General features: G+C 42.3%; 2 protein-coding genes across 3 annotated transcripts in view; one reads left to right on the plus strand and one right to left on the minus strand.

The window, feature by feature from the left end:
- Positions 1 to 17,254, plus strand: part of LOC134022079 (CUB and sushi domain-containing protein 1-like) — a 522,528-nt gene that overhangs the window by 240,393 nt on the left and 264,881 nt on the right. The window lies entirely within an intron of this gene.
- Positions 9,428 to 12,210, minus strand: LOC134022063 (putative nuclease HARBI1). 2 transcript variants are annotated; one of them, XM_062463252.1, is made up of 10 exons: positions 12,128 to 12,210; positions 11,976 to 12,037; positions 11,807 to 11,893; positions 11,678 to 11,719; positions 11,436 to 11,609; positions 11,321 to 11,356; positions 10,667 to 11,221; positions 10,482 to 10,597; positions 10,274 to 10,385; positions 9,428 to 10,179 (listed from the first exon to the last, which is right to left on the minus strand). In XM_062463252.1, exons 7-10 carry the CDS (start codon positions 11,136 to 11,138, stop codon positions 9,809 to 9,811), a joined length of 1,071 nt encoding a protein of 356 aa, XP_062319236.1. In that variant the 5' UTR covers positions 11,139 to 11,221; positions 11,321 to 11,356; positions 11,436 to 11,609; positions 11,678 to 11,719; positions 11,807 to 11,893; positions 11,976 to 12,037; positions 12,128 to 12,210; the 3' UTR covers positions 9,428 to 9,808. The 2 variants fall into 2 exon arrangements, with proteins under 2 accessions (XP_062319236.1, XP_062319237.1); XM_062463253.1 differs by having other exon boundaries at positions 11,436 to 11,719.

The raw sequence follows: 17,254 nt of genomic DNA on the forward strand, positions 1-17,254 counted from the left end.
CCAAAAATCACCATTATGAGCCGACAGGTCTGTGGGGAATTGCTTTTTCTCCTAAAGGCTGCTCTCCTCGACCTTTTTGATGAACAATTCGCCGAGATGCAAAATGACTCACTAATTAAAAACACAGAGGAAAAAAGATAGAGCTACAGTAGCTACTTTTCGAGTTTGGTTTTCCGTCACTTCAGAATCACGATCTATAAGGTCTAAAAGTGCTAAACCTTCACCATAATTCAAGAGTAGTGTACTTTCACAAACCCAATCATTAATTCTAGCTTAAAATGTGTAAAACCAGGACTTACCGAAAGTGGCTGCCTCCAACACGGCTTTCACGGGAGACGACTTTCACGGGACACGGGAAACAACAATGGCCGCCGAAAAATAATTTGTATTCGTAACAGCGAGCTGCGATTGGAAGCGAAATGAAACAGGGGCTAAAAAACGAGGGTGGGGGCTTGGTCAGCACACATTTTCAAGAAAGCATGCGTGTGTCAAGGGGCTCTGGCCCCTTGTGTGTGAGAGAATGTGGAGCACGCGCGCACAGGAGCAAAGGGAGAGAGGATTTGGGGAAACAGCCCTAGAAATTAGCCAAGCATGCATGTTTCAAATATTCACTAAAAATCGAGTTTTCATGTTACAGTCAACTTTTTCTCAGATTTGTGTACTCAACATTCTCAAGAGTCTTCATATGAACTAGTGATTGAATCAGAGTATCAGTTTTTGGCCGGCGGATGTGTAAAGCATTATTTTAGCATTAGCAATAAATTCAATTTGCTTTATATCAATCATTTTTAGAGGTATGAAGTTGCCTTTGCACATGGTAACATGTTGTAGTGTCTTCCACGTGACATACCAAGTTTGGTGTTGATATCTCAAAGATTTGCTGAGATTTGACCAAACGTCCTGTTTGGTTGCTTTGTTGCAGATTTTGATTGGCTCTACCGGACAAACGGTTTTGAAAATCAGAAATCCCTACGATAACTTTTGTGAGGCTCAGTCTGGATATCATCTATGGCAATTTTGAAGAAAATTCGACCAAAAATGTAGGAGGAGTAGGGAAAAAACGCGTTTCCTTAATCTTTATTGTACAGACAAATCCAATATGGTGGCCGTTATAGCTTCTTGAGGCTTTTTTATTCCTCATGAGAAATAAGGCATATGTAATGAATTTCAGAATTTTGGGACTTATGGCCTGCAAATGGCATCAATTTGAAAATTGACATATTGGGGCGTGGCCTGTAGCGCCACCTATTGTCTCACATGGCCCATGTTTGGTATGGTAGTTACTAATGGTCTGCAGTTTCAACATGCCAAATTTCACAACTTTTTACGGTACTGGTCTAGGGGCTGCCATTGACTCCCATGGGTAAAAAATAATAATACCACCAATAACAATAGGGTTCTCCTACCGGAGGAACCCTAAATATAGCTGCAGGCAGCAATGGCGGGTTCCTCCTCAGCATTGCAAACCATTACAAAATTGACATGACACAGACATGTATTTCATACATGTACACAACATTTCAATACAATTGGATCAATGGCTGATTTGAAGTCATTTTTTGAAATTCTTCACAAATTGTCACTGTAGAGAAATATCCATGCTGCCGACATTATGGGTTCTTGAGACTTCTTTGTTCCCCATTGGCAATAAGGCATGCGTACCAACTTTTAGACATTTTGGACTGACAGGGTTAAAATGCCACCCTTTTGAAAGTGACAACTTTGAAGCGTGTTCTGTCAGGCCACCTGTGCTCTGGTCAGGCCCATCATGCAGAGATCCATTCTTTAAAAGCTTTGATTACAACAATAACTTTATGAATACACTTTAGTAAAGGACGTGTGTAGTTTATGTACTACTACTGCTTGCTCTGCCCACACACTTTCCCCATCCATGCTGTTTCCCTCTTTGCCAGTGCGGGTGGTGCGGTGGCCGCATGAGGTTTAGGTGTAGTCCAAAAGTTGCCTCCCACAATCAAAACATATTAACCGCAACATTGTTTTCAAACTTTCTCAAAGATGGCTTGAAAACCACAGATATTGACTCTCTTCTTGAGTAGATCTCTTTCCAGAATCTCAGTCAATCCAGAATCAAGATTAGCCTCATAGGCAATTGGTCTGGTCTAGGGCACAGCCCACGTTCAGCTCCTTGCAAGTATAGCCTGTGATAGTAAAATGGCCGACTCTCTGTTCCCATTAAACTACACAGCATGCACACTCAAGGTGACCAACAAGATTATATTAACTAACAAACAATGGCCGGGTTTCCCAGATTCGTTAAGAAGCTCTTAACGCTAAGAGCTTCTTAAGAGCGTTCTAAGAACGCTCTAGAACGCTCTTAGAACGCTCCTAAGAAGCTCTTAGCGTTAAGAGCTTCTTAACGAATCTGGGAAACCCGGCCAATAACATTACAAACATCTAACTGAACGAACACAACAACTGAAATCCCTTGCGTAGCTGTTGTTTTTTTAACATGCCGCACTGCATGCTGGGTACCCAAGAGCGCTGACGCTGATTATTTAGCTGTGCTCCGACTGCGTGATATGACGAGATGCTAGTGGTGCGCTGAGGTCTCAGAGTCTCCTGCCCGAGTTCAAGTTCTGCCCGATTAGCAAGCTATTTTTACTAATGTTTTGTTAGCAATTGAATGGTAATGCAAGCTAGCTAAAAACAATGTTAGTTAGCTTGGCTAAACTGGTTTTCATAGCAACAGAAATCAACAAATCAGATCAGTCGAACTTTATTCAGAAATGGGGGGATGGCGGGAACATTAAAGGTGTAGGTACAGTAAAAGTGAAATGGAACGCGTCTTTCTGCCTTGAAGCTGCGTGCGCATCAACAAGACCCCATCTATATGTAAAGATAACATCCAAGCTAACAATTTCGCCAAATCTGACTGCAGCATTGTATACCATATGTACCGTGTTATGGTTGTTTGAGTTAAACAACTTGCTAAATGAATTAAATGTCAAATCCAACTATAAATGTATAAAAGAGAGTTCCAATCAAATCTGAATTTGTTTTAAACCTAGAGGTTTAAAAGGTTACCTTTGCCTAAACTGACATGCACCAACTCAGTTTCAACAGCCATTTACACATTTAGTCTCTATTTGTTACTCTATTCTTAAGGCATGTTTAACTTAATGTCTGCACCTCTCTGTCACCAACTGTCTCTGCAGTGGGGGCTTCACAGGGTGTCTACAGGTATAAACAAGTTAAATGTAAGACCTTTTAATACCACTTCCAAATGAAATTAAAGACCAAACTTACGATGGAAATACAAATCAAAAGTGGAAATATACAGTCATCTTTCCAAGTAAACACTGATGTCTGTTCAATATGAACAGTATGGTAAAATGACAATAATCGGTTGAGTTTAAGAACATTGACTAAATGTGTGTAATGCGGAAGGATAACACAAAAATGTAATTGCTGTCCTAAATTATACTTATTATTACACTAGGGTGGAAATGGTGGAGCAGAAACTAACAATTCCATGAATCCCATGGAAACAAAGGCAAATGTGTGAGATGTACTGATGTGGAGCACAAATGCTCCAAGAAGCAGTACTTCTCTTGAGTGGTTTTTATTCAGATGAATAATCATTGGATTCAGGTCAAAAGTCTATCACTTGAACTAGTTTCATCACTTAAGACACAAAGTCAGCAGCTTGGCATACTGGCACATGGAAAGGATTAAACATTTAGACTTTCATCAAAGTAATGCTGGCTTGTCCTTTTTCATCAATGTCCTCAAAAAAGCAGGCTGCAGAGCTACTGTGTCTGTGGGGTGACTGTCTCTGGAGGGCTGGCAGGCAGGGGCAAGCAGGGCCTGCAGGCAGGCAGGCAGGCCAGCTGGATCAAGCTGTTCTAGGGTCAGGGCTGAAGAGAAGCTGTCCAGCTAGAGAGGGGTAGTCCAGCAAGGGGTCTGTGTGGATCTCACCATCCTCGAGTCTGTTGCATCCTCTGTTGAACTCTGTTGAGCAGGCCTCTGCATGACCCTCCAGACCTGTCAAAGTGAAGAAAGGGTCCATGTCAGTTGTGAAAAATGAAGCTTTTCCCATCTACACTTGATACAGACTTCAGTTTTGACTGTGAAATGCAGTGTCATTACTTGAACTTGAATCCAAATGTGTTGACGTCATGGAGACCCATGCAGTCACTCAAAACACAGGTTCGATTCCAGGCTCTGGCAAGAGTATTTACCTCTAAACTGGTCAATATATACACATCTGACAAAAGACCAGCTCGACCTTTGCTTGTAAACAGTGATTCTGACTGTAAGAGACCTTTAAATAGCCTGACTTACCGAAATTGGCAAAACTAGCCTGGCTAACGTAGGTCGCTTTCTCAGGGCATATGACGAATGAAACAGGCTCGCCTTGAAAAAGTCTCCCTGCCGCATAGGCTTATTACAAAGACTTTCACGCCAAAAATCACCATTATGAGCCGACAGGTCTGTGGGGAATTGCTTTTTCTCCTAAAGGCTGCTCTCCTCGACCTTTTTGATGAACAATTCGCCGAGATGCAAAATGACTCACTAATTAAAAACACAGAGGAAAAAAGATAGAGCTACAGTAGCTACTTTTCGAGTTTGGTTTTCCGTCACTTCAGAATCACGATCTATAAGGTCTAAAAGTGCTAAACCTTCACCATAATTCAAGAGTAGTGTACTTTCACAAACCCAATCATTAATTCTAGCTTAAAATGTGTAAAACCAGGACTTACCGAAAGTGGCTGCCTCCAACACGGCTTTCACGGGAGACGACTTTCACGGGACACGGGAAACAACAATGGCCGCCGAAAAATAATTTGTATTCGTAACAGCGAGCTGCGATTGGAAGCGAAATGAAACAGGGGCTAAAAAACGAGGGTGGGGGCTTGGTCAGCACACATTTTCAAGAAAGCATGCGTGTGTCAAGGGGCTCTGGCCCCTTGTGTGTGAGAGAATGTGGAGCACGCGCGCACAGGAGCAAAGGGAGAGAGGATTTGGGGAAACAGCCCTAGAAATTAGCCAAGCATGCATGTTTCAAATATTCACTAAAAATCGAGTTTTCATGTTACAGTCAACTTTTTCTCAGATTTGTGTACTCAACATTCTCAAGAGTCTTCATATGAACTAGTGATTGAATCAGAGTATCAGTTTTTGGCCGGCGGATGTGTAAAGCATTATTTTAGCATTAGCAATAAATTCAATTTGCTTTATATCAATCATTTTTAGAGGTATGAAGTTGCCTTTGCACATGGTAACATGTTGTAGTGTCTTCCACGTGACATACCAAGTTTGGTGTTGATATCTCAAAGATTTGCTGAGATTTGACCAAACGTCCTGTTTGGTTGCTTTGTTGCAGATTTTGATTGGCTCTACCGGACAAACGGTTTTGAAAATCAGAAATCCCTACGATAACTTTTGTGAGGCTCAGTCTGGATATCATCTATGGCAATTTTGAAGAAAATTCGACCAAAAATGTAGGAGGAGTAGGGAAAAAACGCGTTTCCTTAATCTTTATTGTACAGACAAATCCAATATGGTGGCCGTTATAGCTTCTTGAGGCTTTTTTATTCCTCATGAGAAATAAGGCATATGTAATGAATTTCAGAATTTTGGGACTTATGGCCTGCAAATGGCATCAATTTGAAAATTGACATATTGGGGCGTGGCCTGTAGCGCCACCTATTGTCTCACATGGCCCATGTTTGGTATGGTAGTTACTAATGGTCTGCAGTTTCAACATGCCAAATTTCACAACTTTTTACGGTACTGGTCTAGGGGCTGCCATTGACTCCCATGGGTAAAAAATAATAATACCACCAATAACAATAGGGTTCTCCTACCGGAGGAACCCTAATAACAATAGGGTTGTCCTACCGGAGGAACCCTAATTAGATTGTTCCACCCATTTCAACAGTATGGCAATATTATACAACTGTACCACAATAACTTTTTAATAAACCATAACCATATTTCTGGGTTACAAAGGCATAGATGAAAAAGCATGTTTCTTGCTGTTCATTTACACTTGTGTTAGCTGGCTGACACAGTTGGTACATCCTGTGCTTTGGAGAACTGGATTATCTGCCACAGAAGAGCATCCCCTAGCATGCATAATGTACCATTATCCTCACCTGGAGAAGCCGCCTGTGCTCCGTTTTGCTCCTAGATTGAGACCTGCCCCCGGACTGGTAAATTGTACCTTCTAGCGAACTAGACGAGTACCGCTCTGGGACTGCAGCGGCTTACCAGTACGAATGTACCTTATGCTCACCTGGATGAGGCTGAATGTAATCGTTGTGCTCCGCTCCATGCCAGGGGTAGGTAGAGATTCAACTATTTAACTATGAGTTAATTGAGGCCAGCACAAAGGCAAGCACCCAAATATATTTGAACGAGAATATAAGTTTTGCCAGGGGCGTTGTTAGACATAAAACTCTACTGGGGCACAGGCCCTATATTCATATCAATTTTTTTTCTTTCAAGCTTGCTGCGCACAATTTTACAAGTTTTGTACGTTTGTTTTCACCTACCTCAATTCTGACTTGTGTGCCGAGTCCGACACCTGGATTTCTGTGTGCGTGCTGCAGTGGCTATTTGGCAAGCTCAAAAGAGCGCATGGAATTCTGCGGATATCGGTTTGGGTTTTCGGTTAAACTGCTTTGATTTTACAAGCGTTTATTGCGATACTGCGTGTATTTTTTCCGGGATTATCAATCTAAATTAATGCACTGACTAATAAAGTAAATTGTTCAAACTCAAACTATTGATTTTACTGGGGCACAGAAGGCACGTGCCCCAGTACAAAGGGTCTAATGACTAGGGATGGGGATCGATACCCGGTTCTGTAAGGACCCGGTTCCAAATTTCTCAAAACCCGAAGATCAATAAAGTCTGAGCTTATCGATACCGTTATCGAGACTAGGTAGGCTAATATAATGTAACTTGAATGGCCTGCCAACCGCCTTTAAACGAAAAGAAAAATAATTTAATTGGCTCACGCCCTACTTCGCTTTATTTCTCATTTTGTTGCTAGCTACGATGGCTGAACGTACGAAGCGGTCAAAGGCTTGGCTACATTTTAATAAAGCCAAAGATAAGGACGAAGCGACGTGTAATACATGTTCGAAGATCATTTATTGTAGGGGGGGGGGGGGGGGGGAACACTACTGTAATGAATAAGCACCTCAACGTTGTGCATCAGCTAAAGGTAAAATGCATTAGACTGTCTTCGAGAATCAACGGTGCCAACTCCAGCTGCCGGACAATCCTCCTCCTCAACCCAAGTTTGCATTATGAGCGCAGTCAGCGCAACCCAACATCGTAGCAAGTATCCATCGTTGACAATAATAAGCCTCAATAATAAGAGCCAGGGCTCTACAGCAGGGGTGCAGATGGAATTTTTGAACTGGGGGGGACCAAGCTGTCAGCAAATGATTCCAACTCAATTAGTTATTTTGTGTAATATATATGTATATATACTGACGCTGCAATAAACATTAGTATGTCAATCACGCACCAAAGCTTCATGCCCTCAGCAGGATGTAAATGATTACAAATATAAAAATGTGTATGAAAACGGAAGTATAAACACTTAAACAGATTTACATATATAAAAATAAGTATTGCCTACATAGCATGAAATGTGAAATGAAATTTACACTTTCAATTAAATATTCGGAATTCGCTCTGCAAGTATGACTTTTCATTGTACATTACAATAACAAAATTGATAAAAAATAAATAATAATAATTTCCCCTGCAGCCAAACAAATTTACCCTCTAGAAACAGACTCAATAGGTCCCAAAAACATCTCTCCTTTCATTTCCCTGAAGATATTGCTGGGCAATATCTTGTCTGTCCAGTTTGTCAAGTATGTCTTGGTGAATATGGCACACAGCAATGCCATTGAGTCTTTTTTGTGTTATGGTTGATTGCAACCATGTTTCCAATCTGCGTAACGCACTGAAACTGCACTCTGCCTCCGCAGATGATATGGGCACCACCATCAGCAACCTTACTAGTGTCTCTACCTGCTAATACACGCTAACAACGTTACACATGCTATTACACGCTAACATCGCCTAATCAGCTGTGCAGTTATTAACTGATGCTTGTGGCCTTACGTAGGGAGAGTGGTGGGGACGGATCAGGGTCACTATGAATCTGGGGGGGACATGTCCCCAGTGCCATCTGCGCACATGCTCTACAGTGCAACTATTTCACTCGCCTATGCCGCTAAAATTTGATGCGTGCGCGAGTTTACGAGCACAGTCAGTGTGTGAGTAAAGACTAGCCTCCCCCGCCCGCAGCTGATCATTGAAAACATAGTCACCAGGAGCATGGCTCTGTGGGCTGCTTAACCCTCGTGCTGCCTTCGGGTCACATGACCCAAAGGTTCATAACGAACCATCGTTGTGTTTACCCAATTTTACCCAATACAAAAACAAATACAAATAATTTTCTTTTAACCATTCCAATGTGGGGGGTCTGAGACAGCCCGACAGTTAAAAGAAAATGCTTCACTTTGTTTTTGTATGAGGTAAATTTGTCGCAATACGACGGTGGGTCACAATGACTGATGGGTCAGAATGACCCGAAGATAACACAAGGGTTAAGCATCTTGTTAAACAATAACAGAGATGGAACAAAATAGGGATGAGATAAGGAGGGTTTGGGTTTGGTTAGCTGGGGCCTGTTGCACAAAACTAGGATAAGGGATTAAGCCAGGATATCTTGGTGATCCTGGCTCAATTGATCCGTAATCCGGTTGCACTAAAGATGGATAGGGGGCAGGAGGATATGTTATGGTATAAATTACCATGGAGATTTATTCTGTGGAGCTAGCCTGCTCCAGACCAGGCTAAATTCCAGGATCTATTTAATCTCATCCCTAATGTCAGTCAGCAGTCACCACAAATGGAAACCAATAGTTATTTCACTGCTCACTATACATTGTTATCACATATAACTAGACCCACTGTCATTATTTAAACGTTTGTGATCATTAATTTCAATGATTTTGGATAAAAAATGATTTTTAGATGATGTTGCTATCATTAGATAATTTACAGTTTCCCATAGACTATAAGGCTATATATAAAATGATAGAATATTAGGGCCACAGAGGGGAAAAAAACACAAGTCATTATATTGTAACCAGTTGTTTTAAAGGAGGACAGTTGTTAAAATGACAGATGTGGGGCATTTCGTGAAATTGTACTTCAGTATGGTTTCATAAACAAAGACATGCTGATGTGCCAGAATATTAAGTATCACATTGTCATAAGTATCAAAACTGTAAAAACAATATGTAGCTTTTCTGCAGAAAGAACCAGCCTCATAAATTTATGACTTTATCCTTTTTCTTCAGTGTGGCCCTAGTACTCTGTCATATAAACAAATACACATTCCATATGAATATAAAAACACAATGTGTAACATTATGTTCCTTTATTGAATAAGGACAAAACAAAGCAGGTAAACCATCAGCTCCTTTCGAAACTGAAGTCACAGTGACTCTACAAGATGGAAAGCACAGAATCCAAGCATATTATACAAAATGATACATACACATTCAAAGGTCTGTATATAACACACCCTGCATGTCTGCACACTAAAATAAATGCAGGACAAATCCATACACATCAACTGAACAGACAAATGAATGGATGCAGTAGCCTCCCTGCAGCCTTGTATTACACACAGTATACCGCACAAACATCATAAGAGGCCAAATTCGTAAAAAAACGAACCCAAAAAAACCCAAATTCCTCTGCCACCGCAGGACATATTTAACCAAAATTGAAAGCACACATACTAACTAAAATAATTCAACACATATTGGTCCCTCAGCAGCCGACCACTGTCGTCATCAGGGAAGATTGCCGGATTGTCCCAGTCCATGGCTGGTGGCACTCTGGGGGCCCTCTCCTTCCTCAGGCAGGCCACATTGTGGAGGACAGCACAAGCCACAGTAATATCACATGCCCTAACAGGGCTGACCCTTAATTTGTGAAGGCAGTGAAAGCGTGCCTTCAGGAGGCCAAAGGTCATTTCAACTCTGGCCCTGGTCCTGGCATGGGCATGGTTGTAGGCCTGCTGTGCTTCCTGGGGGTCTGTGAAAGGTGTCAGGAGAAAAGGCTGGCAGCCATACCCCCTGTCTCCCAGCAACACACCAGAGAATTCACCTGTCAACACAAAATCTCATCATTACTACCTCATAAACACAGTGATATTCTTGACACAGCCATGATGGTTATAAATAGGGGTTGTGTGGCTTACCTTGTGATAGGCACTGATAGATTTCAGAGGCCCGAAAGATTCTGGAGTCATGGACTGAGCCAGGCCATTTTGCCACAACATTGCTGATCACACAGTCAGCATTGCAGACCATCTGAAATCATAAGATGAGGAATATTACACCAATCAATGCACATCACTGGCAATGCAGAGTGTTCGTCAATGGACAATATCAAAAAGTTATGTTCACCTGAACATTAATGCTGTGAAAGGATTTCCTATTCACAAAATCGGCCTCATGGGCACCTGAGGGGGCTTTTATCCTTATGTGTGTGCAGTCCACTGCACCAATGACATTGGGGAAACCTGTCACACAAAGTAATGAGTATCCTACTATGTGTTAACAGTTGTCCTGTAATTTGTAGATCCTCTTACCTGCAATCCTATAGAACTCCTCTTTGATGTCACAGAGTCTTCTGTGGCCAGGGAAGGAGATGAAGACATCTGCTAATGCTTTGATAGCCAGACACACACTCCTTATTGTGCGGCAAATTGTGGCCTTGTTCAGCTGTTCTGCATCCCCCACTGAGTACAGGAAGGCTCCACTAGCAAAAAAGCGCAAGGCCACACAAACCATTTGCTCCACACTCAGTGCATGGCTCCGTGCAGTGCGGTGCTTAATCCTGGGACCCAGTAGTCTGCATAGATACCTGATGCCATCTGCAGAAAACCTGTATCTTTCATATAGATGGTCATCAGGGAAGGCCAGTGGGTCCAACCGGTCCCTGAAGACCCTTTCTCGCCTGAAGGCTCTCCTCAGCACAAGTGCTTCTTCATCCACCACATCTCGCACGAATGGGCATGCCATTGTCAGAGCAGAAAGGAACACACAATTTTGGGCCTTCATATAGGCTAGTGGCCACACCTGGTGCTGGGGGGGTGGGCAAAAGAGGGCGATGCCTTATAACGATGACTTGGTTGTACTGATTGCTGGGAAAGTTAAAAAAAACCTTAGAAAGATGCCACCGTCCTGTGTGCTCACAATAAGAGCTCATATGTCATGGCTCACTTCACTTTACGAGAATATACCTAATTTTTATTTTCAGCTGTGTCATCTTCTTGGAGCTGGGGGAGGAAAGAAAAATAATGATTAATACATTTGTGTTACAGTTAGCATACAGTGTACATTGAAGGCATATCTCACCTCCCTCTCAAGTTTTTTTATTTCAAGGTCCAGTTTCCTAATTGTCCTCTTTTTTATTTCGGACTCCAGGGCAAGATTTTCCATCTTTTTCTTCTTGTACTGAATGTCTATGTCTGCCAGTTCTATTTGGCGCCGGAGGTGGTTGCCATACAACTTTCTGATAGCTTGTGAGCTCTGTGAACACAATACAATTAGCGCAGCTGGAATTTGGCAGGATGTGGTGTCCTTTTATTAATACGCACTATGTTGCCAGGCTGGTTTTCCCACTGTATAGCATCTGGGTCCTGTAAAAGAAATTAGATTTTTTGATTTTGATGAGGACTCCTCACCATTGTAGAGTAAATAGTACTTTCACAGTCTTAACATGATACCTCATGCCTTCTGGAATCCAGAGAGATGGTCTCCTCCTCATCATCGTCTCCATCATGTGCTGTTGCTGCTGCACTGGGGCCTTCACCCTATCACATTTAATCGGATTCATATTGAAGCTAGTAGACAAGACATGCCAGGCCTACAGTATGCCTTTGATGGAGTACTCACTGGATCAGCATCGTCTGGTGCTTGTGCTGGTGGCTCTAACAGGAACACAGTGCTGCCAGACACTGCAAGGCAATAGGTAAACCAAAGTCAGACAGTCCAAATTGATTCAATATGAATGTGGTTGTATCCCATGTAGAGATGGAAGGACATACCTTGAATGAAGCGGGTGGCATCTTGGGAGGAACCTATGCTCGTCTCTTTCCCCCCAGGGATCCCCTCTAAGACGGGCCTGCCTTTATTTAGGTCCAAGGCCATGTCCTCTGCTGGGGTAAGGTCAGCCTTTGGTGACCCACCACCCGTGCCTTGTCTGTGGGTATTCTTTTTCACTGCTAAAACAGTACAGACAATGTGTGAGCAGGCACCTTCTGGGTACAATATATGCTTGTGCTTTGTTAAATATTAGTCAGGGACCATAACATTCTGCAGAATGTTCTTGTATTTGATTTTGACCTGCTGCCATGTCCGTTTTGGCCCGTTCATGTTTAATCTACACACACACACACACACACACACACATTTAATGGAGTCACACTGCAAAAAATTACTTGGTATTTTTGTCTTGTTTTCAGTAAAAATATAAAAAAAATTATCATAGCTTTATACAGTGTGATGGAGTTACTTTACACAATTTCACTCATATCTGCAGTGCATTTCAATTAAAAATTTAACCGTTTCATAATTACAGTACAACTGCATTTTTGGAGATGTGAATTAAATATTTGAATTGTAATTGTGATGTTTCAGCGGAGCGGTGAGTGTGTAATTGTGCACTACTTACGCATTCAGGCGGTCTGCAATACTTTGCCACGCTTTTTCTCTTTGCTTTATCACTGTGGCGGTGTTGCCTTTCTTCTTAATTATATCTTTTACCTCCTCGTATGCCTCCATGAGGATTTGTGCTTCCGACGGGGAAAAGTACGCGGCTCTAGTTGCCATGGTAAATCAGTTAATCTGTGATCTGTGGCGGGGTCTATTTGAGTGAGCCGTGAGCGCGCACCTATCCAGGATTGGTTTCACCTGGCTTAATGAATCCGTGTCTGCTCATCCTGGCTTGGTCTTTGTGCAACCAATTAAGCCTGGACGCACATGTTTTGGCTTCATTGATCTCAGCTGAGTCATTTATCCCGGATGTCTTAATTCTACTTTTGTGCAACAGGCCCCTGGTCATTTAGCTAGATCACGTGCCTTTTGTTGAAACGTGTTAAACTTTTCATTCTTTCTTTTCAGTCTTTCTTTTCAGTCTTGAACAATGACGGCTTGTCAATGTCACTTTTTGTCAACCAACCAATCAGTCATTTATACTATTTACTCATCCAGGTTGTGGATAGTACATCTGTAGTGGACAATTGTAGATTTAGCCAGAGCCAGGATCCATTGTGCAAATATGTGCTCCTTTTATCCAGCCTCACCTGAGAGCAACACATTCCCCTTGTTCTATTTGACATCTGTTTTACTTAAGTTATTGTTATAAATGTTGTTCAGTAATCTTCTTTACATAAAGTGTGGCGGGGTTGTGTGGGTGCTGCTATATGTTTAACGTTTACCAAATTCATTCATTTAGATGGTGGTTAGCTCAAGCTCACCCCAGAAAAGTATCGATAGTGGTATCGATAAAGACTCAGATCGTTAAGCAGTCTGAAAAATTGTATCAATATCGATAAAAATGTACAATCCCCATCCCTACTAATGACACCCCTGGGTTGTGCCTTTGCAAAGGTTCACCTAATGAACCTTTTATTTATGATTATGTTAATTTGTCCAATTGCATTTGAGCCCCCGCAATAAGAAGACTATACAAACTGTTGCAATTCCTAAACATTTCATACAATATTTTTGTTCAACCCCTTGAATTAAAGCTGAAGGTTAGCATTTCAATTAGCCTGTCTTGGTTGTTTCATTTCAAAATCTTTGTGGTGGCCAGTGACGTGCGGTGAGGTTCGTGGCTGGGGAGGCACTGACTCTTTCAAAGTCAGATTTACAAATATGAATTCAACAGAGCAGCATCAATTCACCATTCAACTGGCTGCTTGCACATTGACAAATGGTTATTTTCATATCCCATATCAGCATTCTTTACACACACATATTTGGCCAAAAAAATGCGGTAAATTTATAGAGGCTCAGAGAGAGCGCATTTGCTCCACATTTTGCCATCACAATTCCACAATTCATACTCATTCAATAGAAATGAAAGTATATACAGTCCATAACAAAAAGACAAATGTTGTTTTATTCTTTAAAATAACTTTTCTTATCTGGTTTTATATAATTGTGTTATCTTCTTTCCCGTCGTTTGAAGCAAATCTTTTAGCTCTGGGCATCGATCTTCCATGATTTATCACTTCCAGTTTTGATTGAAAGTCCAGTTTTGAGAAATGTTAATCTTATATATATGCAAGATATGCAAGATTATATATAATCTTATAATCAGTCAGGGCAAAAAAAAATACAAATAAACAATAGGGTGCACTTTTTCTATTTCACTTTTTTAGCTAGGAACAACCATACAATGGCATTTGTCTGTAATACATGAAGAACAATAGCAGAACAAGCCTGTGTGCTCACACACACCCCCTTCAGTGAGGCAGAGGTACTGGATGCCTCCCCTCCTGCTTTTTCACTGCGGCGTTATGTACGATCAGCAAGACTAATATGTTATACATGACCAAAACTATTAAATGTGAGGACATATAATAAAAATGTGTACAAACATTACATTGGTGACATACAGAGAGCTCAAATTGAGCAAAAAAATTAGCAGCTCAGCCCAGTTTGTGTGGGATTGCGCAATCCAAAAGGAGGCACAGCTAGTTACTGCCTCCTTCCGCTTCTTTCCCCGTATTTGAACAGGAAAATACACAAATTCAGCGATATTGGCTATAAAAATCATTGGAATCATCCAATAATTATATTTGTATCACAGATCAATGGACAAATATTATTATTTTACATTATTCTTTTTTACATTTTCATGATGACACTGGCTCCCCTGACCGCACGTCACTGGTGGTGGCGTATAAAGCCTAAATTATTAAAATGGTGTCACTGTCCAAATATTTGTACCTAACTATGTCCTCTGTTAAATTGTCTTACCTCCACAAACATCTAGACATTTAGATAATTACATAAACATATGTCATTACATGCACAATGGTTGAGCAAGCTGTCATAAGGCGAAAAATGCTAAATATAAGGCGAAATAAGGCGAAAAATGGCGCCGATGATGGCTGCCTTGGTTGCTAGGTGTGCTCTGTTTTGTCTTGTTTTGTCTGTTAATTCAGTGTTCTGCCAAGATTTCCGGGGTTCTCTAACAAGAGAAGTACTTCTAAACATCAGGACTACAACTCCTGTGGATTTATTTCCCACTTTTCTGCTTCCAGCGGCAGATTTAGTGGGAATTCTAGCCAGTGCCGCGCTAGGCTTTGCCCATGCAGTGAAACGCCGAAGAAGGGGAAAGCGAGCGGGAGCGCTAGTTCGGCTACGCAGACGTGGAATCCGAACAGTGCTTCCAAGTTTTTTCCTGTCCAACGTACGTTCACTGTGCAATAAAATGGACTAACTTCAGATACTGATGGTGAAAAACAGAGACTTTCTTTCATCTTTGGTTTTGTGCTTCACAGAGACATGGCTGTGCAATTTGATCCCGGACACCGCATTACATCTGGCAGGCTTTCAACTCGTGAGAGCTGACCGGGACACTGCACTCTCCTTTTTATTAACTGTAAACCTTTTTACTCGCCACGAGAATTTGCGTTACTCATTTTGGTCGGAGTTTACATGGCACCGGGTCCACAGGTTAAAGAGGCCCAACACATGCTCGCCGACCAGATTCTGAGTGTGGAGCGAGCAAACCCGGATTCCCTTGTTATCGTACTTGGCGACTTTAACAAAGGTAATCTCAGCCACGAACTCCCTAAATACAGACAATTCATCAAATGCCCAACCAGAGAAGAGAACACTCTGGATCACTGCTACACTACAGTCAGTAGAGCCTACCACGCCGTCCCTCGTGCAGCACTGGGTCACTCTGACCATACCATGGTCCATCTGATTCCTGCATACAGGCAGAAATTAAAGCTCTGTAAAGCTGTTGTGAGGACATCAAAACAGTGGACCAGTGAGGCTATGGAGGATCTGCGGGCATGCTTGGACTGTACTGACTGGGATATGTTCACGACTGCTACCAATGGACTGCTACCTGCTACGGATGAACTCACAGAGGCTGTGACATCATACATCAGCTTCTGTGAGGACTGCTGTATTCCAACACGCACCAGGTGTCAATTTCAACAACAACGACAAGCCCTGGTTCTCAGCAGAGCTCAGAAGGTTGAGGTCAGAGAAGGAGAAAGCATTTAGGAGTGGGGATAGACAGATTCAAGGAATCGAAAAACAGGTTTAGCAAGGCGGTGAGAGAGGCTAAACGACTGTACTCAGAGAGACTGAAGCGTCAGTTCTCTGCTAACGACTCTGCTTCTGTCTGGAGAGGGCTCAGGCAGATTACCAACTACAAGCCCAGAGCCCCCCACTCCACTAACGACTCCCGCCTGGCCAACGACCTGAAGTCGTTCTACTGTAGATTTGAAAGACAATTGGACAGTCCTGAACTACCCCTTCCCACCCATGAGGCCTCCTCCCTCACCCCCTCTACAGTGACGACTCTCTCCATTCAGGAGGGTGAAGTTAACACTTTTCAAGAGGCAGAACCCCCGCAAAGCAGCTGGGCCGGACTCTGTCTCTCCTGCCACCCTCAAGCACTGCGCTGACCAGCTGTCTCCGGTGTTCACCTACATCTTTAACACCTCCCTGGAGACATGCCATGTGCCAGCCTGTCTCAAGTCCTCCACCATCATCCCTGTGCCCAAAAAGACAAGGCCAACAGGACTCAATGACTACAGACCCGTCGCCCTGACCTCTGTGGTAATGAAGTCTTTTGAGGGCCTTGTGCTGGCACACCTCAAATTGACATTTATGCTTTTAGAAGACGCTTTTATCCAAAGCGACTTCCAAGAGAGAGCTTTACAAGAGAGCATAGGTCACTGATCATAACAACGAGATAGCCCCAAACATTGCGAGCAGCCAAAACATGAAGCATACATTGTGGAAAACCAAATAAGTGCCAAAGGGAAGAACCATAAGAGCATGCAGTTAAACAAGTTACAATTGAACAACATGAACATCAACAGTAAAATATTTCACAGCGAGTACAAGAATTTGAAACCGTTACAACTAACCAACAAGAGTAACAAGTCTCTCAATACGAGTCATTGGCTGTGTCT

This window comes from Osmerus eperlanus, chromosome 6, assembly GCF_963692335.1.
Source record: "Osmerus eperlanus chromosome 6, fOsmEpe2.1, whole genome shotgun sequence".
Lineage (NCBI taxonomy): Eukaryota > Metazoa > Chordata > Actinopteri > Osmeriformes > Osmeridae > Osmerus > Osmerus eperlanus.

Coding starts and splice junctions, on each gene's coding strand:
- LOC134022063 (XM_062463252.1), bottom strand. CDS start 11,138: ATGAAGGCCCAAAATTGTGTGTTCCTTTCTGCTCTGACAATGGCATGC. Junction 10,598..10,666: donor GGAGTTCTATAGGATTGCAG/GTAAGAGGATCT, acceptor TTTGTGTGACAG/GTTTCCCCAATGTCATTGGT. Junction 10,386..10,481: donor TTCACAGCATTAATGTTCAG/GTGAACATAACT, acceptor TTATGATTTCAG/ATGGTCTGCAATGCTGACTG.